This window comes from Gambusia affinis, linkage group LG19 (genome assembly GCF_019740435.1).
Source record: "Gambusia affinis linkage group LG19, SWU_Gaff_1.0, whole genome shotgun sequence".
Classification (NCBI taxonomy): domain Eukaryota; kingdom Metazoa; phylum Chordata; class Actinopteri; order Cyprinodontiformes; family Poeciliidae; genus Gambusia; species Gambusia affinis.
Window position 1 is genome coordinate 16,254,580 of NC_057886.1, and position 27,898 is coordinate 16,282,477.

Sequence of the window (27,898 nt, forward strand, 5' to 3'; positions counted from 1 at the left end):
ACAGTAGGTGCAAGCAGGCAAAACATTCCAGTGATGTTAGGTGCATGACAAAAAAAACAGCCTAAGATAAAAAAAATTTATAACTTTTAATGCAGATTTTATCTGCTTAATCATCAGAATAATAAATCAAGTAATCAATTACTAAAATAATCATTAGCTGTAGCCACATCTGTAACATTTGCAGCTCTATGGGATTTTTTATTTGGCTGTTCTGAGAGCAAAATGTCTCTTTAGGTAGTGAAGTTTCAAATCCTTCATATAGAATATTTTATGCTTTGCAAAATTAAATTCACAACTCACAAAAAGCTTCAGATTCATATTTTATGGGGGAATAATTCTAACTGAAATAAATCTATTAGAAAATGGAAGGAGTTGCTCTGATCAGATGATAAAAAATGTAGTCCTTGGGCCTACATGCAAATTGCAAAAAGATTGTTTTAAGGGGATTGAAAGCTGTGATGAGGCACAAACAGGAGTCTGAGAAAAAAAAAGACATTTTATTGAATCTGCAGAATCATAAGTACAATTTGAAGTGCTGTAACAGGGCAACAGGAGATGATATCAGGTCCTTAATCTGAGTATTTTGACTTTTCAATACACACGTGTATGACAATATGCATGAGATATCCTCTGTTTTTCCATTTAATATCAAAATCATACCAAAAACAAAAACAAGTTTAATATGGAATGCACAAAACTTGTCCAGGGTGCTAAACCTGCAACTGTGAATAAACATAATTTCACTCTGAGAAGTCTACAGTATATAACCAGTATGATAGACGAAGGCTGAAGGAAAGAGGCTCTGCAGCAGGAAAGGAGGAAAAAGAAAAAGTGGGAGGAGCGGCGTACGGATCAGTAGTGAAGTCAGGGTGCAGGAGAGGCATTTAGCTCAACTTGCCCTGCGCAACAAGCTGGGAGGAAGAGCGCGTCTGTCCCCCGTCAAAACCCCCAATGCTTCCATCATAACAACACTTTGCAAATTCAGCCTGAGCCACATTCAAACAACCCCGTCATCTAAACCGACAGTCGCATCCTGGGGACAAAACAAGCTGGACTCGATGTAATCAGCAAAGAAATGGAGAAATAACTGAGCAACTATTAGGCCTGAAATCATGTCCTCCATTTTTTCTTCAGTTGAGGAAAATTTGAGTTCAATCACATGATCTATAAACACGGTGAAGATGTTTTTATCTGATCCAGTGCTCGTTTTTCAGCAGACACGTCATGTCGCAGATTTGTGAAATCTCGAGGATGTTCGTCACTAACTAACTTTTCCATGAGTCGACTTTTAAAATCAAATTACTGCCTCACATTTGCAAAAAATATATATATAAACCATCTTCTCCTGCAGGCAAGCCACTTCCCAGAGCACTTTATGATGCATATACATTTATACAATGTCATCTAGCTACATAATGAAGTCGTTGATGTCAACAAAGCTGAACAAGTTTGACCCCTGACCCCTTCGCACCTGCCCCACTCTGATCGCTCGAATCTGTGATGCTCACAGTGCATCATGGGAGAGAAAAGGGGAAGCCAGACGCAAGCAAACATCTTTCTGTTAAAAGTTTGAGTGTGAAAGGCTCAAAATTGAGCTCATAAACAGAAAACCTTAATTATTTCATTCGTAGGCAGAAGATTTAAAAATAACATTTAAATAAAGTTTAGGATCGACCCGCAAGACAGAGCTGAAAAAGAACATTTAATCAAAAATATCACAACTCCAACACCTGATCCAATATCATGATAAACTCCATTGTTTTGGGTCCCAAAACCAATTCTTTACTTTATTTAAACACACCGACCGTTTCAATTAAAAAAACAAAACAAAAAATAAGACGAGCAAAAGAAGAACAGCAATGAGATAAACAACATTTAACACAGCAAAGGATTTTTCTCACATTAAATAGAAATAAATGACTGGAATGTTTTACATAAACGGAGAAAAATTAATTTAAGAGAATCACAATACAAAGTTGTGCTTGGCCCTCACTTTTATAAATTCATTTCTTTATTAGTGATTTTTCTAATATCGGGGGAAGTTTTCCTTCTTCTCTTAATAAACAGATAAATATGTGGAGCTCCAAAAACAGGAATAAGGGCAAATGCACAGTATAATCGCACTACGTTGAGGTGGATTTGAGAGGTTTTGTTCCCTAACTTGTCCCTGATCCCTCCTGTGTGTGAGCGGCAGGAGTGGCTCTTCAGTTGGAACCAATGTTCCAGTTTCACAGCAAACCTGATACGTTTAGGACCCAGCTACGTTAAAACCTCACTGTTCTGTGAGGCTGATTGGTGCCACAGAGCTTGAAGTTAAAGGAATGTACACAAGTCAAAAAAAAAAATAAAATAAAAGGAAAAAATATTCAAGCTTATAAACGAAAGACTGAGATAAAATACTGTTTCCAGTCTGGCAAAGATTGAGCTCTATAATTAAGACGAAAACATTTGTTTTTACAGGATATTTGAAGTTTGACTGACTGCTGGGAACTTTATTTTGCATTTTGTTCTGTATTTAAGCGCGTCAGGATTGGCAAGTGATGTGACCTGATGTTTTTTCTGTAAGTGACGAGTTTATCTCAATGTGAGCGGACAGAGAGGAAGCAGAGACTTCGGTACAGAGGGACAGACGTGAAGCAGGCTGGCGGACAGTGGGAGCAGAGCAGGGATGCAGAGCGGAGGAGGGTAAAGGTCGCAGGACAGGTTTTTTTTTTTTTTTTTTTTTTTAAGGAACCATTGTAAAATTAAGATAAAGCGGTGTTAAGATGAGATGGCACTGGGCTTTTCCTTTCCTTCTTTCCCTCCCTCCTTTTCTTTCTTTCTTTCTCTCCTCTCTTTTACTTTACTTCTTCCTCCCTGGTCATTCAACATTGATCCACGTAGTTGGAGGGCAGCATGCCCTGCTGGCCGGTGCGCTCCACGCGGCCGTACATCCAGCCTTCGTCTATCTGCTGCACATCTACGATTATGTCTCCGTCCAAGAAAGACACCTCGTCGTCATCGGCAGCATTGTAGTCGTACACTGCTCTGTATCGCTTCTGCAGGCAAAAAAAAATTAAATAAAAGTCAGTTTGCCGGAGAAGAAAATGTTCTTCATACGAAATTTGCAAATATGCCCGCAGCAATCTTTCACAAGAGAAATATGAAATGCTCACTTCCTGGTTCTAAGGGTTAACAGACTTGCAAATGTTTAAATAGAAATTAATAAAGGGGGGAAAAAACAGCTTTAACAAGCTAGTTGTGCAAGAAGGACGAATAACAACCAGAACTCTGCAGCATCAGTTAACGTAAAGGATGACACAAACGGAGCTCTCATATTTCACGCCAATCTCTAGCAAATAAAAAAGCAATACTTCCACTGTCTACACAATATGTAGACCAACTTTCTTAACTGAAAACTAACAGATAAAACATTTCAAATAAAAAAATAAAGCTGATTATTTTTAAAACTTGTACAGTAGTTCAGGCTGAGCCAGAGACTCCTTTCACATCTCAACAGGATTCACAAAAGATTTATTTTACTTAATCTATAAAGAACTGAAGTAGAGCTAAAAATGATTAATCAATAGTTAATTAGTTGAAATAATTCTCAACCAATTTAGTAATTGATTAACTGTTAACTGCAATACGCAGACATTAAAAAAAGACAATTTTTGACAATGACAACTTACTCAGGGCTGTAATCTGTAAAAAAAAACCTTCATCTATAAATATTTTCTACCAAGAACTCTTTTAGTTGCAGTTTTAGCTTCAACTGGTTCATGTTTTAAAAGAAATATCAAAAAAATCTCTTATTAAGCCCCTTTTGCTATCCAATTAATCAGAAAATAATCACCAGATCAGCCCCACACAGAGCATTGATGCTAGGTCAACCACTCAGCGTTTCACATATTGATGTTAAAAGTATTTTTTAGCTGCAGATGCATCCTTTGCTACAAATAATCATTAAAAGAATGCTTATTTCATTTTAAGCAATAACATTTTAGTTTTCTTTAAAAAAAGGTGTTTAGTTATTTGTTTACTTTCATCTTTTAATGTACTTCTACTTTTGCATAAAAAGGCTTAAATGGTAAAACGAAAAAAATCAGCAGAAAAAGCCAATTTGTATACAATTAATTGTCAGGATAACCGATAGATTAATTGATTAAAATAATCAGCTGCAGACCAAAGCAGAAATAAAACATTTTTAAATGAAATGTGTTAACTCTCTCACCCCAGAACTGGGAGGAGGAGCAGCAGCTGCCGCCTGGCGCACTGGTTCAGGAGTAGGCTCATAGTGGTGGTAGTTCTGGGAGGCTGCAGGCTGCTGGTAAGATCCTGATAAAAAGAAGAAGAAAGGTGAAGGAGGGCACATTAATGAGTTGTGAGCTAATTCCTGAGAGCTAAATCTGAAGCACAGCACCTGCTGGGAGCTGTGCAGGAATCTGCTGCGGTAGGAGGCTATAAATGTGCACATTCAAAGAAAAATACCTTCTAAATGTCTTTCAGTTTGGATGTACTGCTTCTTTTAGAGAACGATGGATCGAAAAAAAATAAAAAGACAGCAAGTCAAGGCAACCTGTTAACCTCCCTGTTGCTCACACAATACATCTCTGTTTGAATTTGCAAATCAAGCATGTAAAATAAACCAGCCGTCTGACTCATCGTGCTGGATCTTTTCCACTAAGCTGCTGCGGCTGCATTTTTTCTTTGGCGTTCTCCTGCAGTAAATTAGCAAATGCAGCCTGGTCTGTTTAGTATACAGCCATAGCGATAACAAATGCCAATTTAAAATTACACAGATGTTCACCTTTAAAAAGCCTCTGAAAATGCGTATTTACATTCTTAAGTCTTTGGTGCAGAAACTGGTTGAAAATCTATCTATTAAATTTGGGTTCTTGTTTGTTTGTGTAAAATGGAGATGAGATTGTGCATGAAAACGGACCTTCATTAACCATTTAGACTACCAACATGAAAAAGACACAATCAAAACTGTTTTCCCTCTTACAGACAAATTCTGTTTATGCCTGAAACATGACTGACCTGTTTTGCTTTTTGCACATAAGTTTGTGGCGCATTTGAAGATCTGACACTTCAGATATATCACAAATATAAATGTACACAGAAAAACTTTACAAAAATCTTATATTGCAGCAGAAAGACTTTTGGTATTCAAGTCGCTGCATGATTGAATGAGTACATTATTGTGTGGGAAATACAAAAATTTAACAGAGAAGAAACGTTGATTTTCTGCCAGATCCCTTAGGGGCTCCACAAATGAGTGATTGTGTCAGTATTTCTCATGTTTATTACCCCAGAGTTTCTAACTGAACACTTGCGCAATAAGAGTAAATGTTTAAACAATTTGAAGCGGTACTATGATTGCCGCCCGGACTGTGAAACGACTGCAGCAATGCAGTTATTTATAGCTGGGTGATGAACAAGTTACAACAAAAACCCCTGAGAGGGGAGAAGTGAGTGAATCCATCAAAAAAAAAAAAAAAAAAAAAAAAAAAAAAAAAAGCAGTAAATTACTCTCAAGCTATACTTCTGACTACTTGTCTGATTATTTATGTGTCAAGCTGCAGAATAAATACCTTGGTTGGGGGTGCTAGGCTGATATGGAGCATCTGCTCCAGTCTTCATCTTCTCAAAATCCTCATGGTATTTGATCTGAAATACACAAACGGTGAGTCAGCTCACATCAGGCATGGAATATGCACCGTCAAATTCCATCTTGCATGGAGTTTTTCCCCCTGCACAGCCTGTCAGTTCATTTTCCAGCCACCAGAGGGCTCCCACTTCCTGTGTTTTAGTTTCTCCCTCTGCTGATAGGTGGGGTGCTGCCACGGCTGGGGAAGCAGCTTGAGGCTTAGAGGAAATGACATCTCCACAGCCGGAAGTATTGTGAGGTCAGAGTTGCACGACAACCCACACACATCATGAAACAAAAGCACGCCAAAGAAAAAAAAAAGGTAGAAACTCAAAAATTCAGGGTGAGAAAATAAGGTTAAGTATGGGAAAATTAAAGATACACAAAGAACACGTCATTACATGTGCAGTGTCATGTAGCGGCTTACAAAACTCACAAATTTCAATGGATTTGATTGCAACTATATTCAGAAAACCAACATCTAGTGGAGCATGAGAGTAAAATGCAAGAATGAAGAGTTTTCATCCTTACGTCTTCTTCACAGATAAGACTTAATGTGGCAGGCAGCTTTGCACACCTGGGATGATTTTTAGGTAGATTGATCACATTTCAAGACTCATTTGGATTCTTTAATCAAACAAGGGGTTTTCAAAGGGCAGCCTGGGGGCCATTTGTGGCCGTTGGACTGAGCTTTTGTGTCCCAACCCCAACAAGAACAATGCACATTTGGTTATTAAACTTCTTATTTTAAATCGGGGTAAAATAATTACAGATATGGTTTTTGTGCAATGGAAAATGTGAAGTATTTGTCTTTTAATAACCAAACTTTGATAATAAGTACAACCATGTCTATCCTGAGACTTTTACTGAGAAGTCAACTTTTCTGCACCCAAATCAGCTTTAATTTAATTTATTAAACTTGGCTAACTATAGCAAGCATTATGAAAGAAAGTGGTCAAATAAATTGATCAAACTGGGCCTAAAAGAATTTTAAAATGACATCCCTCTCTTATAACACAGAAAATGTGCAACATTCTAGTCAAGTGTGGGTGTATGATATATAAAAAAATCTGTCTTATTTGTTGGATCTTATCTGTTTTTTATTTTCTTGGCCTGGAGGTAGTTTTCACCTGATGATTTTGGCCCAAAACGATTGGACAGTCCTGATCTAAACCAGTCTGTTTTGGAGTTTTTCCAGCTTCCATTTCGGTTTTCTTCCAGGGTTGCCTTTTTATTTATCTGTGGCTAAACTCACAACTCTCACCATATTTTATTTCCATGTGAAATAACATTTGCAAAGTCCTTGCTGTGGCTGCAAGCAGAACTTCATAGGGTTTTTATCTTACCGTTCCTCTATAAATATTAATACATGTACCATTGATTAAGCCTGTCACAATAATCAATTAATCACATGCCAAATTAAAACAAGATGGATAATTACCATTTGGATAATTGTTTTTCTTGTGTCTCTTTACCAATGATTGGATGAGAAAAGCTTTCAGTCTGGTCTCAACTAGTCCCTTTTTTAAAGAAAATTTTAGTTAATTTTTTTGAAAGGGAATTTTGTTCACAAAGCATTTTATTTGTTGTTTCTGCTGCGTTATTCATTTATTTTGAATAGTTAAAATGTCTTCCAGTGTCAGTGTTAAATTTTTGTTAAGAATTAAAGTGTATCTTTCTGATGGTGTACCTGCATTATTATGCCATTACTATGGCATAATAGTTTATTATATTAAAATGGTAACAAAACAATAATATTTATTGCAGTAAATTCTGGGAGAATTTATTGTCAGAGCTGCAGTTTCCAAGTTTCGGAGCTACTGCCTCACAGAGCAACCCTCTCTTGCAATCCCCATTCAGGTTGTTAGGCAGGAATTCACACATGATTTTATTTAATTGCTTCTGTGTAAAAGGCAGTAGAATAAAAATGCACAAGAGTAGTTTGGGGTTAAGTGTTAAAAAAAGAAAAGAAAATGCACAACTTTTTCTTGATTTATCCCTCAAAATCCCAATAAAAATGCATTGAAGTTTGTTTGCAGCGTTCTAGACTGCATTAATACTTCTACAAGTAAATAACAGATTAATATTGGCAACCTCTGCTTTGCATGATAAAAACACACTGGAGTGATGACACTGGGGCTGAATAACCCACCCCTCTTATTACCAGGCTGGTAACAGACTGACTCACAGTGTCTGGGTCAAGATTCAAACACCCACATCTCAAAGGGCCCACTGTGCTGCCGGCATGGCAGAGAGTGTATTCACAGCCTGGATGGGATGACAGTGTTTGTCCAAGAACAGTGTAGCTAGTGAGTGAGACAACACAGTCGCTGTTCTTGAGAGCAATATGCTAAGAGAGTGTGTGAGGGAGATTATTTTAGCTTATTTTGACAGAGCAGGTTGAACAGATGGCGTCTGTGTGGATTTAATGTGATAAGTAAAACTCCTCAGATATATAGTTCTCTGTTTAACAACCACTGAAGATGTGTTTCATGGAGGAAAAGAGAAAACTCCCCCGCTAAACAGCAGGAAAGTGTAACTCTTCCTTAATGATCAGCTGTAAATGACAGACTGATTACAAGCAGATGTCTGATCAGTTTTAACTAAAAGCGCTTCACTCAGAACCCCATCAGTGTTTCTGTTAAACAGATGTGGCTTGTGTGTGTACATCCATATATACATTTAATATATACGTGCATCGTTCCCACCCGTAAACACTTCCTTGATCTCAGACGAGCAGGATCTTTCATTGCATGAAAGCAGCAATTACCCATCACCCTCAACACTAATTATGTCATTAGTGAGGCCGGTGCAGAGCCGGTTGTGTGTAATGATGTGTTTTGTGTGAGAGTCTGTTTCACATGAAAATAAAAGCCTTTGTGGAGGATTTTGAGGAGAGACTGGGGAAAGGAAGTCAACATTTGATGCATTTCCTGTCCTGTTTTCACACAAAATTAGTAAATCAACAGTTTTAGGAAGAAAACAGGTGGGAGAAGGTACAACTTGTGAAAATGTCTACATTTTCATCTCTTGAAGCAGTTTTGAAAGTTCTGGAGTGCAATGGGTTCCCATCCATTTCTGGTTCAATAACTGCAGATTTTTCTGTGAAACCTGACTAAATTATTTGCAAAAAAATTGTCTTGTTGCCGTCTTTCTTTTGGAGAACATGTGTAAAATATGCTGAAATACTTGACATGATACTGGTTGGCGTTTACAAACTACCCAATTGAGGAGCATCATTTATTTTCCCTGTTGTTGATTGGCTGAGCAAAAATAAGAAACACAGTAAATATTAGCTTTTGAGGTAGTGCTAAATGGCATTTGCTATGAATGCATCTGGTGCATAAAACAAGTAAAATAAGCAAAATTAAGGATTTTTGGAGGATCTCTCAAGTATTCACTGATTTTTCAAGGGTCCACTGTAAATAAAATCTTGAAAAACAACAACAAATGTCTGCTTCTGTAGTTTCCTCTGATGACTCAAAGAAATAACACCTAACAAGCCTAATTTGACGGAAGGGCTACCCTGAGGTTAGAAAATGTAATAAAAGAAACTGGCAAGTTCATATTAGCTCAGTTTGAATGTATCAGTCATTAACCACAAATTGAATCTTCTATTTTGAATGAGAGAAACAAAATGATTCAGTTCATTGCACGTTGTCTTCAAACGAGTATAAAACCGTTTTCTCAAGTTGATAGCGATTTGTTGCTGTCAACACTTACATTGCTGATCTGGTCCTGCGTTTTCTTAATTCTCTGCAGCTCTGGCGTGTCGGCGACCACGCTGAAACCTTTGCCTTTATTCTTCTCAAAGTCCTCCTTGTAGTGAACCTGCGCGACAAGATGTCAGAAAGGAGGAAACGATTAAAAATCAGCAAGTGTGGAACATACGTTTTGGGGGGGGAATTGCTACAAATGGATGCTTGTGAGTCAACAAATACAGAGCAGATTATAATTTATGGATGCTTTGACCTAGATTCTTTTAGCATAAGAAATTTCCAACAGAAAGCAGATAGTTGGGATTAGCTTCCACCTCATAACCACTTGGTTCCAGTGTTTGTAATGGGTCAGTTCTGGGTTTTATTGTGCTAATAAAATACTTTTATAGATGTAGGAAAAATGTTCTCTGGCTGGATTTATTACAGCTTCACACCATTAGAAAACAGCAACAAGTTAAAATGTTACAAAGTGCAACACTTGGCACAATGCATAAACTAGCAGCTGTTTACAATGAACAAAGCAAACTATTCAAATTCTTAGCAGAACAAATATTACAAAATGTTTCTCCAAATTAAAACACAAAATCCTATCATCTTGGGGTTTTGTGGATGGCAGACATTTTTTAATCCCAACAGAGATTTTTCTAAGATTTCAAGTCCAGGACTTGTTCTGAAACAAAGCCTTAGTTGCCTTGGAGAGATTTCAGCTGGTGCGGTTCGCTTTCACACTGCACTGTGAGAAACAAACCAAACCCTTTGAAAAAGCCAATCCCCCTCCTAGCCTGTGGAGGCGCTGCACCATGAACCACTGTGAGAAACGACAAAAAAACTGAAGAAGAAGACATGAGCACAACTTCCTTCTTCATGAAATGGAAAATAAAATAGAGTAGATTTTTACATTTTAGCGGTTGTAGGATTTCTTTCTCGTCTTTAGTAAAACACAACAATCATTTCTCCAGCCTTTGTTTTGATTGCATTTACCCAGAATTCCCTGCGCTGTCATCCACTTCCTGCATTTGGCAGCATGTATTAATTTTAATTAATTAAACTGTCCTTGTGTAATTTCCTTAAAACACACATCCCTTAATAAATGTGAATTATGGTAATAAACCTAATTTGCAGTGGGGGTTTGAGTAATTTTAGATAAATTGAAATACTTGGATATTTACTAAACTAACACATTGATCTATGTTTTATCTTTGTCCTACATGTATCCATTTTTATGCATACTCTGTGTTTTTGTTCATTTTCTAAATGGTTGTAGATCAATACCTTTGTTTGTTAGTCTGTAATGTTTGTTTTGTATGCACTAATTGCTGTTTTAAAAAAACCAAACAAACAAAAATGCCCCACATTGTTACTATTATAGTTTGACATTAGAGTAAACGTGCTTATGACATTTCTATTAAACCAGGAAGTCGTGCTGCTCAAACAGCCACAATTTATGTTCGATATAAAACGCAGATAAGTCAGCTGTGTGTGCTTCATGTGTGCAATCAGAACAAGGTGGGTCCTGCGTGTATTGCTCAGTTTTTCTGTGATGACGTCAACTTCCTGTTTGCTTAGGAGTGTAGGCCTTCCATACAGGACATGTTGGCAACCATATATGGTCAAAACGAGAGGTAGTGAGTGACAAACGGTGTTTGAGTGAGCATTTCCAACCCCACCCTCCCGTTTCTGACCCTGAGGGCAAAGGAGGAAATGTCCAGCCAATGCAACTCAACCAGTAAGACAAACTGTTACTCCGCTCTGACTGCCTCAAAACGGAGAGCTCCAGCTGAAGATGAAACAGGAAGGCATTACCAGGTGCTATTTTTGAAGCACCCAGTCTCGGTCTAACCTCCCTGCATGAGATGGCTGCAGTTTGCAACCAGGAAACAAATACCTACCCCCCTCTCAGATGTCTAAATAATGTTTGACACAGCCTAATAGACTGCTGACCAATCCTCCTTTAATCTTTTGACGACTTGTGATGAGATGACACGGCTGTGATTCACATATAATCTGAGCGCGTACATGATTCAGCGTGATACTCCCATGCTACAGTCAGTCTTCTGTGACGTCCGGAACCACGAAAAAACACGAGGATATAACTAGAGCAGAAATTCAAACCCTGAAAAAGGGACACATTAGGTATAAAGCGGTCTTAACTCAGTCTTGTTTAATTTCCCAAATCCATCTCCTTTGTCATTTAGGGGCAACACCCCTACTCGCTCTGTGCCAATCGCATTTTTGCTTTCTTTCCCCACCCACAACTTTTCCTCTTTCATTCATTCATTCATTAATTCATATTTTAAAGCTTTAACAGCATCAGAATCTCCTCCTAGACATCAAAAGCTTTTATTTCCTCCTTCCATTTGCATTCCTCCAGCCTTCTTTTTCATGGGATTTTGCTTTTATTTCCTCCTTTGACCTTCACACCTCTTTTTTATTTTGCCTCGTTCATCGTTTCTTCGATTCATTCAGCCTGCTTTCTTCATTTCTCTCTTTCTGTGCCCTTTTTCTTTCAGTTTTTCCCCCGCAAAGTCTTGTAATGAGGTGTGACAAACCTCTACCCTGCTGCCATAGCAATAGGGTTCCTCTAGCAACACAGCACCATGAACGGCGGGGATGAGAAGCTGAATACAGTTACTGTTTTCTTCAGGTCTTTTCAACTTTCTTCCATTGATACAAAGGCAAGTTAAAATATTGTACGTAACAAACCTTTTGAATAAAAGAAAAGGGGTGTTGTTATTCTGATATTTTCATAGAAGCTCCACACCGACGAGGAAGATTTTCAAAAACAACCTTCACTTTTATTTTCAGAACAAATGTATTTTTGAAGCCTCAGCAGAAAAGGAAGTTCCTTCTTTTGAATGTTGGCACTGAAAACATTTCTAAGTACGGTATCTGTTTATGGAACACCAAACATTTAAAAACAAACAAAAAGAAAGCTTTCTTCATATAGTTGAAATCAGATTTTACATCCAATGAATAAGAACATACACACATCTTTTCTCACTGAAGTTAAATAAGAAAACTTTAAATGTAAATTTAAAAAAATATATTTTTAATTTTTGCAAATAGAAATAATTTTGGTAATTATAATTACGCTAAAACAATAAAGGTTTGGTCTGACTTAACATCAAACAATGAAAAAAATAATGTGTGCGTCTTCTTATTCAGTGTATGTAAATATCTGCTTTCAACTGTACATGCTTCCTATATGATGGGGGATGTTTAGATGTATGGCGCACATAGAAAAAACACCATCTGTCCCACAGTTTCCTAACTAACCCCCCTCTCCATATACCAATATCCCCACTCCACAGAACACCCTTCTTTCTCTCTCTCTCTCACACACACACACACACACACACACACCCCTTGTCTCATCTGTAGTGTCTGACAATGACATTTGGATTAGACCCATGCTTTGATAAGCCCTGCCCTCCTATCAGCACAACACTCTCTCTCTTCTCTGCTACACGCTGAGAAAACAAGCCTCCTTCACAGCTTCTTATACACCTTCTCCTGCTTCTCTCCATCTAGATTATTATAGCAATACTTCTTAAAGTTGAGCTTTTTTTGTCACTAGAGGAGGCATTTGTAGCTAGTTTGTGCACCTAAGTTTTCACAATCACAAACAAGTTCCTTGAATACCAAGGTTTGCAGTCAATTGCCACAGCACGAATAAGAGAAGTGAAACCCCAGATGGCAGCCTCAAAGGTTTTTGAGTGCCAAAATAGTTTGGCACCAGGTTTAATTAATTGGTTTTTAGGCACTTGAGGTGTGTCTGCTGGAGACAGACACCAATCCCCTGCAATAAAATCTGGATAATTAGCTTAAATTAGAAAGATATTTTGGTCTTTACGTTTGCTTTATTCCTCTCTAGTAGGCAGAATCCTACTACTGATAGTTTGATGCTGATGTGTTGAGAGAAAAACTTTCCTTATCTTTAACACCTATGGTTAAAGTATAACTTCACAAGATGCTCAACAGTCTTGTTTGTAATTTTTTTTTTTTTTTGCCATTTCTGGTGTTTGAATTCTAATAAAATTACAACTTTATTTACCTGTAATACTATGACTTTGTTCTAGTAAGCCTTGATGAACTGTTGGCCCTCTCATCCTCCTCTTGACAATACTCCACAGATTACATAGAAAAACCATGTAAGTAAAGCAGCAGAAATTGAAAATCATCCCAAACTGTGGAAATTTCACACTGGATTTCAAGCAATTTGGCTTGTGTTTTTCTCCACTTTTCCCCTAGAATCGGGGACTCTGATTTTCAAACCAGATTCTACTTCATCCTTTTTTTCTGGACCCAGGTAAGAATCTTTTGAAGTCTCTGGTTCGGGAGTGACTCAACACACCTTCAGATTCATTCCTAAATCTAAATTATGCTCACAATGATAGCTATTTTTGCTGTTTGTGCTTTTTCTACCACATTTTTCTTTCCACTCACTGTAAGGACGCGTAATGAATCTACAACGAAGGAAAGAACTTTTTAATCATTTTCCAATTTACTAAATTGGCAGCCCCTTTACTTGCTGACTGAATCCTTTTATAGACTTTTGAATTACTATATTTTTAGGTACCTCTCTTGATGTCAGAACAGACTGTAAAAACAGATTCTCCTTGGCCCTCTGATGTGCTACTACTAAAGCTGGGTGCAGTTGCCAAGGTGGGGGTGTGTTGAGTCTGTAAAAATGTTTATTTTGCAAGTATCAAAATAATAATAATTGTGATTCATGACAGGATAAAAGCTTTTGCAGCAGAACACAACCTTTGTACAGGAAGAGCAATGTTTATTGCGTTAACCCCTCATCATGGCTGATTTGAGTAGATAGGATAATTCCAATACGTTTGAGTAAAACACATTTATTTATTCAGTGGGAATGGATAAAAATAGACCTGATAGAGAATTTTCCCACAAGGCTTTTAGGCAATGCTAATTCATTGCAAATAGGGCACTGGGATGGAAAATTATACAGGGGGAAAAACTGCAGCAGTAAAATCAAAATTCATAAAAGCGTTGGGAAAGCGCAGAGTGATAGGTCAAACATTACGACTATGACACAGTAAAAGCAGTAATGGGTAAATCACCTCTACTTCATCCAGGTAATTCCCATGAAAATAAGCAACATTTATCTGACTGCTACTGTGTGGATGAGTCTTGATTAAAGGTAAGGCTAAACTACAACAACCAGATAAAAACCAGTGCTTTCTGCTAAGTTATTTTCAAACACTTGACACATAACATTAGCCTACAATTGTCCATGTTTTAGACTCCATAGTGTCTAAAAGCTGCAGATTTGTTCAAATGTACAGCAAGAAAAAAACTAGAAAATTCCTGAAGAAATTTAACTGGGGCCTGCCAAAGTGTGCCCGTCAGTTTGGACCCAGCGTTCTGATGCTAAGAATTAGCATCAATGCTAAAGAAAGCTGCAATGTAATCAATAGCATGTGAAGAATCACAAGAATGTTAAGTAAGCTGGACATGCAACATTCAGTATGATAAAGTAAGTGTATTAGCTAAAATGAGCAAATATGCTAATATAAGCATAAATACTGTCAGTAGCATGTGGGGTATCATTAGAATGTTTACTGTCATTTACTTACTCCATTAAGTATACTAAACATGGCTAATAAGTCTGAAAAATAGAAAATAGCTTATTTAAGCTAAAAGGCTAATGCTAATGAACTGCCTTGCGCAGCAAGGCAGTTCCCTAACCTCGGATAAACAGATAATGCACTGTCCAGAAGGGCATTTTGAGGCTTTTATTTTGAAATTTGCAGTAAGCTTCATATTAAATGCCCACACTAATCCAATGTGTAAGAGTGCTTTGGATAAACCAGTCACATAAAGCCAAAAAGAGCAATTACATGATGTAAAAATTCCCAAGGCTTTTATTTTGAAATTTTTGTTAAGCTTCATTTGAAAGGGTCAAAGTCATCCCATGTATCGCAAGTCAGTCACTGCTCTCCTTATGCATTGCTATGGGCAGGCCCCAATAAAATAAAAATCAGCCACTGTTTCTTGCTCTGTCGGGATAGAGGACTGACTCACCACGTCACGTTTGCACATCCACCGTTAATAATCACCCTACTCTTGCCAACTTTGTCGCTATATTTTGCGACAAAAAAGAAGATATATCGCCAAAATATAAAAAATAATGTCAGGCTTTGTAAAGGTTAGTGATTGGTCAGAAAACTACAAACAGTGAAGTCCTAGTTTGGATGATTTTTTTCCCCTTTGTCAAATGAATTTTTGTACCCAATATTTTAAATTTGCTTGATAATCTGAAACATTTAACTGTGACAAAAACAAAATTCAGGAAAGGGGGGCAACAATTTCTCAAAACAATGCAAGTTGTGGGATTGTTTAGCTTTTGTTTTAGAAGTTGAACATTTCCAAACTTTGTTAAGTCTCAACACTAAGACTGGGAATGAGAAATATCCAACAAAGCGTTATATCTTAGGACAGACGTGTGAAAACACCCGTGTAACTCGACCCAAACCAACCAGCAACTTGTAAATTCCTAAAAGGTGAGTGATAGGTCATTTGGTAAGTAATGAATACTTTGCTTGGCTATGTTCCAGGTTACCTGGCTCTGCATCTTGGTCTGTTGTTTGAGGCGGAGGTTCTCTGGAGTATCAGCCACACAGGTGAAGTTTGTCTTGGGGTAGTGTCTGTAAAACAAAACATGGAGGACACCAGTGAATATCAATGAAGTTAACAGCTTCCACTCTGACGCACAGCAAGGCTCAAACCTCGCCTGCTAAGAGAAAAACGGCATAAATCAAGCAGCGTGCAGACTGTGGCCCCAACGTGGAGGCATTTGTTATTCAAGGTGGTCCTGATGTTGAATTAGGAGCGCCTGTAGACAAAAAGCTTGTCAGCATTAACAATGGTTTGTCAGTGAGAGCCAAAGAAGCCTGAAAAAGCAGAAATACAAGGAAGGGGCTGAGATGGGGGGTGGAAATCTCAAGGTTTCAGAGTTTGGAGACAAGCCATAGCAGGTGTAGAAAAAGCTTTTCAGAAACACATAGTACAGGAATACACTCTCACACTTGTGGACACGGTGCTATGGGGATAACAGGAAGACAAACGGCATGCAGCAGACACAGCAACGAGGTCAAACAGACAGTGTGAATGATGCTGTGGGCCCCTCCCTTCAGTAGAGCATGAAGGAGACTTTTTTTTTTTAAACGATTTTAGATACATCTTCCTTTCATTCAGAGAAAATACTGTCTGAAACACACATGATTTAAGCAGTAGGTGCAGACTAGCTGCGTTTCCATTGACCATATAACAGTAAAATTTGACATTTCCAAAATAAATTTGCTTAATTGAAACACACCAATTAAAAAGAAACCTCTCTTCTCTCAGTATGTTTTCTTCTCTCAATGAGGTGATTTTTTTTTTGTCTGCATCAAAATTTTAAAATTTATTTCACAAAAATGCAATGGAAACACGAGTCACATGATCAACAGCAGGATGTTACTACTGGTGGAGACGATGAAGAAAAAGGAAGTAATTGGAGGAGGAGGATGGGACGGCATGTTCTTTAATGACTTATTGCCTGAACAAACGTATTCGCATGTGAATCTAATGGTGTTTCTTTTTTAATTGAAACAATTGCAAAATTGTATTTTTTTGACATTATCAGAATTTAGAAAAATATTTGCACACATTTGTAATAGTAACGCAGCTACTGACTGCTGTGGACAGAGGAAAAAATTTGGGATTTTTCCCTTAAGTTTCTTAAATAGGGAGTGGCTTGTGTTCAATGCAATTTGCCAGAGTACTTTTTATTTCCACTAGGCACATAAAGTATGTATTTACATTTAAAATAAAAAAACAATTCCAGTGAGTTGTATGTATTTACATTTAAAATAAAAAAACAATTCCAGTGAGTATAAAAAACGATTCTGTATGTTCTTTGAGTCACCATTCAGCTTTTGTTCTTCACTGGTCATAAACTGCCTGAACTCCCATTAGTATATGTGAGGCGTCAGACAGTGTTATTCTATAATGGAGGCTTTCAAGTAAGTGCAACCCTGGGTCAACAAGTAATGGTGCCTGCCAGCTCATTCAGTCCTAAAGGCAGAAAACCACACGGTGCACGTCTAGTGGGAGACGAAAACCCCCAAAAGTGGATCTAGCAGCTTCTCTGGACTTCATTTCCCAGACTGCCTCAGGATACTCGGTGTCCCTAAAAATCTTTAGATGCTACCAATGCCTCTGGGTGGCCCACTTTACCAATATGTTTATAATCTCATTGAAAATATACTCAACTAACTCAATGAGAGTTTTCTCAATGCAACAACCATATTTGATGAATTGCTAGCAAATAATTTGGGGAAAGTTTTACACAGAACTTAAGAATGAAAATACTTTAAACCCAGACATTTGAGCTTTCTCTGCACCCGTCTCTGCTCACGCTGGCCTTTTTATGGCAACCAGTTTAAATAAAGCAGCTGCTATCCGCTTAACCACTGCATCTGAATAGGTGTTCAGATGCAGTGGGTAGCAAAGCTAGTAGTTTCATTGTTCAAATATCTAATCATAGAAGCACAGACATTTTAGTACACAGTCACATCAGTATTTCACTTGATATGAAGTATTAATGTCATTTTGCAACTGTAATTGTTTGGATTATTCATTTAGATTTTTTGTGATTCCAACACAAAGCAGTGAATAACTATGAATTTGTTTTTATAATTATTTTATCCTCCACAAAAATGAAATCTGCAGAGTGACCTTGTATTCAACGTCCTTGAGTCAACCTACCCGTCATTGAAAATACAGTTTAGTTTTATAGAGCACGTCTCCAACAACTTTGTACATTTAGGGAGCCTTTATCTGTTTTTCAGTGGAGAGTGTCAACAAACTCTCTCTCTTTCTCTCTCTGAACTTTTATTTCATACCGTCAGAGTTGTGGAAACTGATACAGCTACAGGACAGCAATTGCACCAGCAACCTCAACCTCTGATCAGATCTGACAATTGTAATATCTGTTAAATTTTCTCTGAAGCTGGGTGGGTCTGATTTATGGTCAAAGGCTGCTTTTCATAAAGCGTCAGTCCCAAAAAATCCCCTTCTTGTCAGAGGTAGTGGGTGTGTAGCTGAGCTCATAATCAACATCAGTGTTTCTCCCACTTTTGATGCGTCTTTGGAGCCTCCCGTTGTACTTAGGGGCCAGTAACCTTACATCTGCAACATGCTTGGATATTAGAGTCATACCATCAGATCTTGTAGTATTTTTTCAGTGTGAACACTCATTTTTTGTTTTCACATCTGGTTAACGGTACAACCAAGTTACAAGACTACCTGCCAGGCAGGACACTGGGTTAATAAGCCGCACACAGGAAACTGGTGCGAGCACAAAGAGGAGTGATAAAAACAGAGGGGATGTGAGGATGGGGGAGGAGAAGGGGTTCATGCATGTGTAATCACAAACACAAGCGGCCTACTGTGCAGGAGGAGAGGCCTGTTTGCAGGGAGGAAACAGGAGATGATGCGGTCAGCTCGCCTCAGACCTGGAAAGGTTGTTACATGTCACTCAGCTGCAACATCTCATAACATTCAACTGGGTGGAAGAATGACGGGGAAGCAACACGGCAGAAAATGCAGAACTGGCTTTATCAGAGACACGGCTGCTACAAATTACAGGCAGGGCTGGGTGTTTTATGAACCTAAAGAGTACGCTTCATAATTCACAGACTGGACATTGACACTGAAAATGAAAAGCACCCACCAACAAAGACTTGAGAGTTGCAACAAAGTATGAGGAGCTGTTTATTAATAATTGACCACAATTGCTGTAATGTTGAGAACATAAAACCAAAAGCAATAAATCAACACATTAAACCAAAGTCTGACAAATGATTAACTGTGATTAATCGATTACTGTAATAATTGTCTACAAATTTAGTAATCAATTAATCATTAACTGAAGTAAAAAAATATATATATATTAAGAGCAGTAACTGTACAAAAAAATTACATTTATTTTGCATTTAAGATAAAAACACTATCTGTAAATATGTTCTACCCAGATCTTCTCAAATGTCTTCACTTGGTTCAGATTCACTAAGGAAATGCTGAGTTATTGCTTTTTTGGCAATAAAACTTTTATTTACTTATTTAAAAAGGAAGTAGTTTAAAAGAAAAAAATCTTTTTTCATCCAATCAATCATCAGAATAATTGATGAATCAATTACAAAAATAATTATTAGTTGAGGCCCTAAACTAAATTGATGCTCATCTTAATAGAGACTTTCAGTCATTAAGGTAATTTACAACCATCAGAGAGAATGAAGACCACGAGAATTTTTCTATCGCCTTTCTCCGTCTACCACAAGGCGACTGCATTATCTACCAAGGGAAGAAACTCTCAGGGAAGAGGGTGGGAATCCAGAAAAAAAACAAACAGCGCCTATATCAATTACCAAGGTCAAACATAATGGAGTAATGATAAAGTAGTTATCCCACAGGCGGACGGGAACAGAACCTAGCCTGCATTCCTTTCCTGGAGCTGCAGCCTCTTCAACTGATGATGTTTACTCTCACAAGGCTTATATTAAACAAACATAGGGAGGCATAATAAGCACACTCTGAAGGGCCTTGCAGACAGAGATCAGTGGAGGAAGGAGGAAAAGCAAAATGTGACAATTTCTTTTACTTTTGGATAAGTGTAGAGTAATTGACACCTGCTGGAATTTTACACTTTAATGTAAATCTTCAATTTTAAATGTCTGATTAGGCCATTATGGGTACGGCGCTGAAATTGACATATTTATGGCAACTACCTTATTAAAATATGCCAGCATAGCTTAGTTATGACTGAATTTTGTTTACCCAATTCAGTTTTATGATGTGTAAGCTCAGGATATGTGTATGCTAGACCAGTAACAGTTTCCAAGTAGAGTTTTCTCAAACGTACACCAGTTCTGACTGGGTAACATGCAAATGAAGACAAAATTAGCTCCTGGGGAAACCACAGAGTCATCTACCTTGGAAACAACTCTGGAAATTTATGGAAGGAGATTTTATTTGCTGGTTTGTTTTTAACTCTTTTTTTTCCCCCCTCTCCCTTCGACAGTATTGTTGGTGTATCTAAAAGTATGTGGTATGAAAATAGCACTTCCTGTTGTAAAAATGCAGAGCAAACTGAAGAACATCTATGTGATTCTCCAGGCAAATGGTTTACAGCCACAACTCTTTAACGTTTTTGCATACAGACGCTACATGAGTGCTACTCTGAATCGAAAGAATGCATTTTTAGAAATGGAAGTTTCTGTATTTATAAAACTCTTCAATTATCAGATAAGACACTCTTCCATTTCTTACATTTAAGACTTGCAGGCAGTTCTTCTGAAAGCTAACATTTTCTTAGGAAATATGACTCACTAATAAAAATACTACTATACAGAAGTAAGTGACTCATGAACTTGAAGTTTTTGAGTTTTACCCCGAATTAAAAAGCTTAATCAGCTTCTAAGCAGGTTCCTGAATTTAAAAGTCATCCCGTTGTGTTGTATCGACAGATCAAATTGAGCCTAAAACAGCATCTTCACACTCCTTGAACCTTTTCACATTTTGTTTCATATAGATAAACTGAATAATTACAAAACTGAAGAAAATTATACAGTTTTTAAAATGTTTTGCACATAAGAATCTGAAAATTTTGCAGAATGGATGGAGATAATCTGTAGTCATCAGATTTAAACTGTTTTGTTGCAGCTCTGACTGCATGTTTACAGTCGTTGGCCTTTTTTGGAAAGCTAAACATTAACTCTAGTTTTCATTCTTGTTTTTATCCGTGACTTCCCTGCATTTAGTGCCTTCAATCATCTGGTCTGCTATGACCAGCTTCTATGCCCTTGAGGAAGATTGCCATCCCTAAAGCACAATTTCTCTATACCATGCTTAAAGATTAATATGCAGTGTTAATCTTAAATGGGTTTTCTTTTATGGTTTCTTCTTAGCAGTGATTATCTTCCATTAAAGCCAGATTTCCAGAGCAGTGTCTGCAGCTCCTCCAGGGCCTCTTGGCTGCTTCCCTGAACAATGATCTCCTCGACCTGCCTGTTGGTAAAGGTGGGACGCCATGTTTTTGTAAACTAACCCTTTATTAGTGGAATTAAGACAATTGTTTGAAAACAAAATGCCTTATTTTCTTTTTATTTCATAATCATTTACTACTTTGTGTCACCAAAGACCACAGAAAATCATATTAAAACAATCGTCTTAATCGCAATTAATTGACTATTGAAATAATTGTCAGCTAATTTACTAATCAATAAATGATTAACTGGAGTACACAGACTCGAAAAAAGGGCAAACTCGGGGCAGTAATTAAGCCAAAACTGTTTAGAAATACATACATTCTGCATTAAGATGAAAAACTATTTTTTCTGTAAATATGTTCTACCCACAACTCATTAAGTACACTCTTCAAATTCTGGAAAAATATATTAACCTTTTCTCATTCAATTAAGCAAATTACACTATATAATGTTAAGTCAAGCAGAAAGGGTTGGGCGTTTCACATGTCGATATTAGAAGTATTTTTTTAGCTGCACATGTATCCTTTGCTAAAAATGACCAAGTGTTCACTAAAGGAGTGTTGGTTTTGCATTTTAAGCTGTACAATGTTTATATTCTTATTTAAAGATAAAATAAATATTTTCTTGCATTTATTATGTATTTTTGATATATAAAATAAAATTAAGAGTTCAAATGAAAAATCAGAAGAATGTGCCAATTAATTTATCTAATTAATCGCCAGAATAACTCAATTAATCACCAGAATGAATTGTTAGACGCAGCCCTAGAAAATACAATAAGCTTTTATGTTGTGACATGACAAAATACGAAAGAAAAAAAATAAATCGGTGGGTGCTAACAGATGTCACATGTCAAGATGTCGAACTTGCAGCTAATATTTGGTCTTGCACAAGAAGGAGAAAAAAAGCCTCAAACCTAATGTTTATCTCTGAAATTATTTATGACAGGAGAGAAGTCGCACATCCTACCACCAGCCACAAGCTAGCACCAAAACACGAATGTCTAATGGGGATCAAGCCGACAGTAAAAAGACAGCTCATTTATTCATTTCTCACTCAATAAAATGGCAGCTCAGCAAATGAGCTTGTCAGGATACGAAGCAACGCCCCTTTCCCTCGCTCCTTCTCTGAACGTGCACACACTCTCCTACTCTCACACACGAGCTCAAGAGGAGGAGGAAGTTATTATTCGCAACATGAGAGGGGAGGGGATTCCATGGATTCCTGCTGGAAACTTCAGCATGTACTGAAGCATGAGGGGACATGCTAGTTTCTAGAGTCCACCTCTGTCACTGTAGAGGAACTTTAGGAATTTCCTTTGTTGATACCCTTCTTCCCCATTGAGAAGGGGGAGGAAGGGAAGCACTTTCCCACACAGGCCTTCACTTTGAGGGGGGAGCTGGAATAGACACAGATAAATAAGGGAGGAGGAAGAGAGGGGCCGTAGTTGGGTTGCACCACTCACACAAACATTTAGTCCAATTTCTGAGCTACGTACAAATTAACTGGAGTCTTCAGGCTGAATCCCTTGAATGTAAAGCGTGTGACATTCCCCTTAACGTCCACAGAAAGATGATTTAGCTAGAAAACTTACGCATTGCAGTATGGTCTCTTGTCGAAGCCTTTGTAATTCTTCATGTTTAGAGTCATTTTGCAGGTCTCGCAGCTGAAGCATCCTTTATGCCAGTACTGTAAGAAAGACAACACAATGCGTGGAGTTTTTATTTGTAGGCAGGACTAAATTTATTACAGGCATGATTTTCTTGCAATGGAAAATGTACAACCATGTTTATCCAGAGATTTTAATTGAAAAGCCCATTTTGTAGCACCCAAATCAGCTTCTATTCAACTTATTAAACTTTACTAAATGTAGTAAGCATTTTGAAAGAAAGTGACCAAAATCCTGGTCTTATAACCAGATATAAATCTGCTCAGTTTAGTAGATGCCTTATTTTTATTATAGCAAATGTGCAAAATACATTTAATGTTATGGATCTACAATAACCAAACAACATATTTTTCTTTTGCTTTTCCTGAAAAAAAAAAAAAGTAAATGTAAATATTTTAGTTACTTTAATTTTTTTGGTCAGAGTACTTTTGACTTTTTGGCAACTTTTCCATGTGACAAGAAGTTTGGACAACCTTTTGTGAAAGGATTTAAACAGACGAGTGACTTTCTATCCCTATTTCAGAAAAATGAGCAACTTGAACTGGCATTGAAAACTTGTTAAGAAACCAACTTCCTCTTTTGTTGGCAACAAAAAGCTGGCTGCCAGTGGCGTGAGAATAGTTAAACTGTATTCGATGAGAACATATCACGATTTGCACATTAGAGTCACAACGTTCTGCATTTTTACTGTTAAAGTCTTGTGAATTATATCAAACATCTTCAATTCATCTTGATAGGAGCTTTTAACCAATATATACACTATAGAGTGTTTTCCTCATCCCCTCTTCCCACCCTCTCACCCATTTCCTGTTCTGGCATTAGCTTTATCTGTAGCCTGTGGTCTCAAAGGGAGATTGAAGGAGAGGGAATTGGACAAACTCAAAGAGGAGGAATGAGAGCATGAAAGTAAAGAGCTGGACAAAGCAAGAGGAAAGGCTGCAGCCAGCAGAGGGTGGGTGCAAGACAGGAAACGCCGGGGAGTGAAGCAATGATCTGATCCCGTTGTCATCGAAGTGAGGGAGGGAGGAGAGAAAGAATAGGGCAAAAAGAAAGGGAGTGCTTATTAACATGGCCTTAGGGCACCCTGCCATCCGTCCCATTCTTTCTCCCACTCTTTATCGCTTTCTATTGCCCACACACAAAACGAGAATCCTCCGAACAGAAAAAGGCGCAAAAAGATTAATCAAAACAGCAGAAACATGAGACTACGACAAACATTTCTGAATGTTTCTCATACGAGCCAGAGACATACCTAACATGCACAGATATTCATTTATAGTGTAGCATGTGTAAAAGGAATATAGCCAGAAAGACGACTTTTAGACTTAGGTAGACTTGAGGTATGAATCGAATCACAAACCAAGAAGAAAAGACTCAATGGGAACATTTTTGGACCACCCAGGATGGTCTCCACTGACAAATGGCAAGAGTGTGCATATGTTTGTAGCTGCAAGCAAGCAATATTGTACTGGGGCATAGAAGAGACAATGCTAACAGTGGAAACAAGGCCTTGGCTGTGATCTGGAGAGCTGTGATCCACAGCCAAACACACAGAGCCAAACCTTCAAGTCCAAACTCCTTAACCAACCACAACCCAGCTGGGCCGGAGGGAGTCGCAGATGGACTCCGTTTCTCTTTATTTGAAACAAATCGCTTTAAAAACAACAGGACGATTACATGCTGTCTGGATACAGTTGATCTGCATGGTCATTTTAATAAGCAAAACGACAAATGGGTCATTTGAGGGACAAATGCACAACCATGCTGGGTGAGCCTTTTCTCCCATGTTGGGAGAAAATGATTGAAACAGAACATTTACTGTTCTCAGGAGAGTCAAAGAGGCAGGCATGGACTTTGATATTCATGCTAGCCAGGTTAAACATTGACTTTAAGCCTAAATTAAAGCACAAATCTGAGGAAGTAAATTCTTTAGCAAACTATTTCTATGCCTTCCCTAACCTGCTAATCCACATTACAGGACAAGACTTGGCACCCTCCAACCAAGCATGACTTAGAAACAATTTTGCTCTCGGAGGACAGAAAAATGTTTCAACCTAGCCACAACTTCTGAATTAATCATTAGAGGGCATACCTGAAAAAACATGCTGTACTTGGAAGAGGCAAGGTGCTCCCATTTTCAAGTTGACAATTACAGGATTTTTTTTTTCACTTTTGGCTACAAACAATTGTAAAAAACAATGTAATGGCCCAACAAAAGGGCTATTACTTTTACTGACATAATTTTATTTACTTTAACAGTCTCCATTCCTCCTGGGACGGACTGGTTATTTTTGACTAGGAGTATCAGACAGCAATAGTAGCTTAGAGAGGATGTCTTCACATATTATCTGTAATATTATACTGTTACAACAGTGACAGATATGTAAAAAATATTCTTCAAATAAAGTTACATCATGCACCTTTAAGCTTGAGGCTCTGATTAATAGCTGTGGCTTAATCAGGGAGCCTGCTCACAGCGTTTTTTTCTAGTTTGGTTACAATTCAAAGCAGTTGGGAAAATATTCTGCATTACCTGAACGTAATCATGCTGACATGTCAGAACCCGCACAGGAATCAACATGTCAGACTATGTGAGCTCAATAAAATAAAATCCTTAGATAAGCTTCTGTCACACAGTTTGATGGAAGATGCCATTTTGCAGCAATAGTTGGTGCAGCAGAATCAAATCAAAAATATAAGATAGAAGTCCAGGACTTATTGGACAGCAGGTTGAAGGTGTTAAAGCTTTTCCAGACCCAAATTGTCAGAGTGTTTCTCACTTTTACACCAAATTTTTAATCTGAATTTATTACCCACATTTCTATAGAGGCAAGCTTCACAGAGTAGCTGGAGATTACTTTAACTACTTCACATACATTTCCAGATTCTTCCAAACTGCATAGAAATCCTGTTAGACACAGAAAAGAGAGACGATATAGCGGGAATATCAAAGTACTCATGACTGGGCAACATGGGAAGGAGTCACATTTTGGCACTGATAATTGTTGTATGTCATCTTTAGTTGTGAGAATGCTAAAATGGCAGACAAAGCATCTTGTCACATTGAATGACCACAGACTCTAGATCACAACTCATTTTCTCACGTATCATGTACAACAACAGATCTGGTCTGAGACAGCTGACCAGGTTCAGAAATTTAGGAACAATTCTCATAAAACACATAACATATTAATCCCCTGAGCTCCTATGTGAGTTAGCCACACCCCAGTAATGACTGTCTTATGAAGGGTGGAGAGATATGCTCATTTCAAGGGAGGTATGTACTGTTTAATGCTTCAACTGTTGATTGTGTATTCTATGAGTCTGTATTTTTTGTGTTTTTATGATGTAAAGCACCTTAAACTGCCTGATTGCTGAAATATGAGATACAAATAAACTTGACTTGACTTGACTTTGTAGTTTTGCAAGAAAAACATGCTGGGATGGTGTTGGATCAAGGTCCCACACAAATAATTTTTTGTCACTAATGCACATTTGATATGTTAAATGTTGTTTCAAAGCTAACTTGTGCAAAACATCCCAGTCTTCCTTAGTGATTTTTAAATGAGATATGCTTGCCTGTTTGGGTTTATACTGAACCTGCACGTTGATAATCCAAAGTGCTTCCCACTGAAACATCCAAGACGTGGATGTTTCACGCATGAACATGCGCCAATTCCAACCAATCCCCAGACACTCTGCATTATCTGTTAATGATGTGCTCATTGTGAGAGTTACACAAGAGGGGACAAACAAAGCTGTGGAAATAAATGTGTGTCAGAGGGGCCGTCCAGCTGTTAGCCTTGTCTGGTTCCCGGAAAACCTTGCTCTGTAGTGCCAAGGCAGGATCTGACAGTCAGCTGGAAAAATGAGGACACTGCAGAGATGGAGCCCTAGAAATGAAATACTCAAAAAACTGACATCTCTGTCTGCCTGCAGCTCAAGGGCAAATGTGTATGCACATAAAACATGCAATTGTACATGTGTGCAGGGCTGGATGTGGGTTAAATGTCGCAATGTGAGAGGTGCGTGTGTGTCAATGAGGGCCCTACCCTCCAGACAAAAGAAAATATTCACTCAGCATTGGTCAAGTCAAGTAGTTTAGGTGGAAGAATCTAAGATATACCAGTAAAAATAATAAAACAACACAAAGAGCTGGTTAGTGAACACCTAACTTAAAAATGGATTCAAAAGCATCGATTTCACATTATAATTTAAAAATTAGGAGTTAAATTTATGAATGTTCTCACTGTACAAACAAATCATTCTACTGTTTAGGACAGAATGTTTGGGCAAACTAATATGGCCTTTTAATCATCTTTATAACAGTTTAGGATTATATTCCAGTGGTCATAAATATAGCCAGAAGAACCATATTTTGAGAGATATGAGTGTCTTGCATGCCAAAAAAAATTTATTGCTCTCTTTTGGAAGAACAAATAGTCCAAGGTTTAGATGAGTGTCTAAACCTTGGGCACTTGGTCCAAGGTGTCCAAGCAAAAGTGCTTATTGTAGCAACTTTCCCCCTGGAAAGAACAACATACATACAGAAAGTAAAGTAAGAGAAATTTGAGATGATTAGGACTTCATTTTATTTGTCAAAAATAAATAAAATCATGGTTTTTTAAAAACTTTTGGAAACATGTACATTAAAGTCTGTATAAATAAATTAAAATTGTAGAAGGTATTATTGTGAGGCAGTTATCATGCTCTGAAAATCTCATGGAGTGACGTGTGAGGTTTCAGGCGTTAAGTGCGGCCCATCTTCTGGTGTTAACCACTTCCTGGGTCGCTGTGTGAAGCATAGTTTAATTTGAGA

The 27,898-nt window shown here is 37.8% G+C and overlaps 1 protein-coding gene across 1 annotated transcript in view; it reads right to left on the reverse strand.

The window, feature by feature from the left end:
- Window positions 1-476: 476 nt before the first annotated feature.
- Window positions 477-27,898, reverse strand: part of lasp1 (LIM and SH3 protein 1) — a 33,768-nt gene continuing 6,346 nt past the window's right edge. Inside the window, exons 2-7 of the mRNA XM_044099916.1 lie at window positions 23,005-23,099; window positions 15,941-16,025; window positions 9,356-9,463; window positions 5,577-5,652; window positions 4,214-4,317; window positions 477-3,038 (exon numbers count right to left, since the gene is read on the reverse strand). Coding sequence (XP_043955851.1) covers window positions 2,865-3,038; window positions 4,214-4,317; window positions 5,577-5,652; window positions 9,356-9,463; window positions 15,941-16,025; window positions 23,005-23,099 — 642 coding nt within the window. The 3' untranslated portion in view covers window positions 477-2,864. The remainder of the gene's footprint in view (window positions 3,039-4,213; window positions 4,318-5,576; window positions 5,653-9,355; window positions 9,464-15,940; window positions 16,026-23,004; window positions 23,100-27,898) is intronic.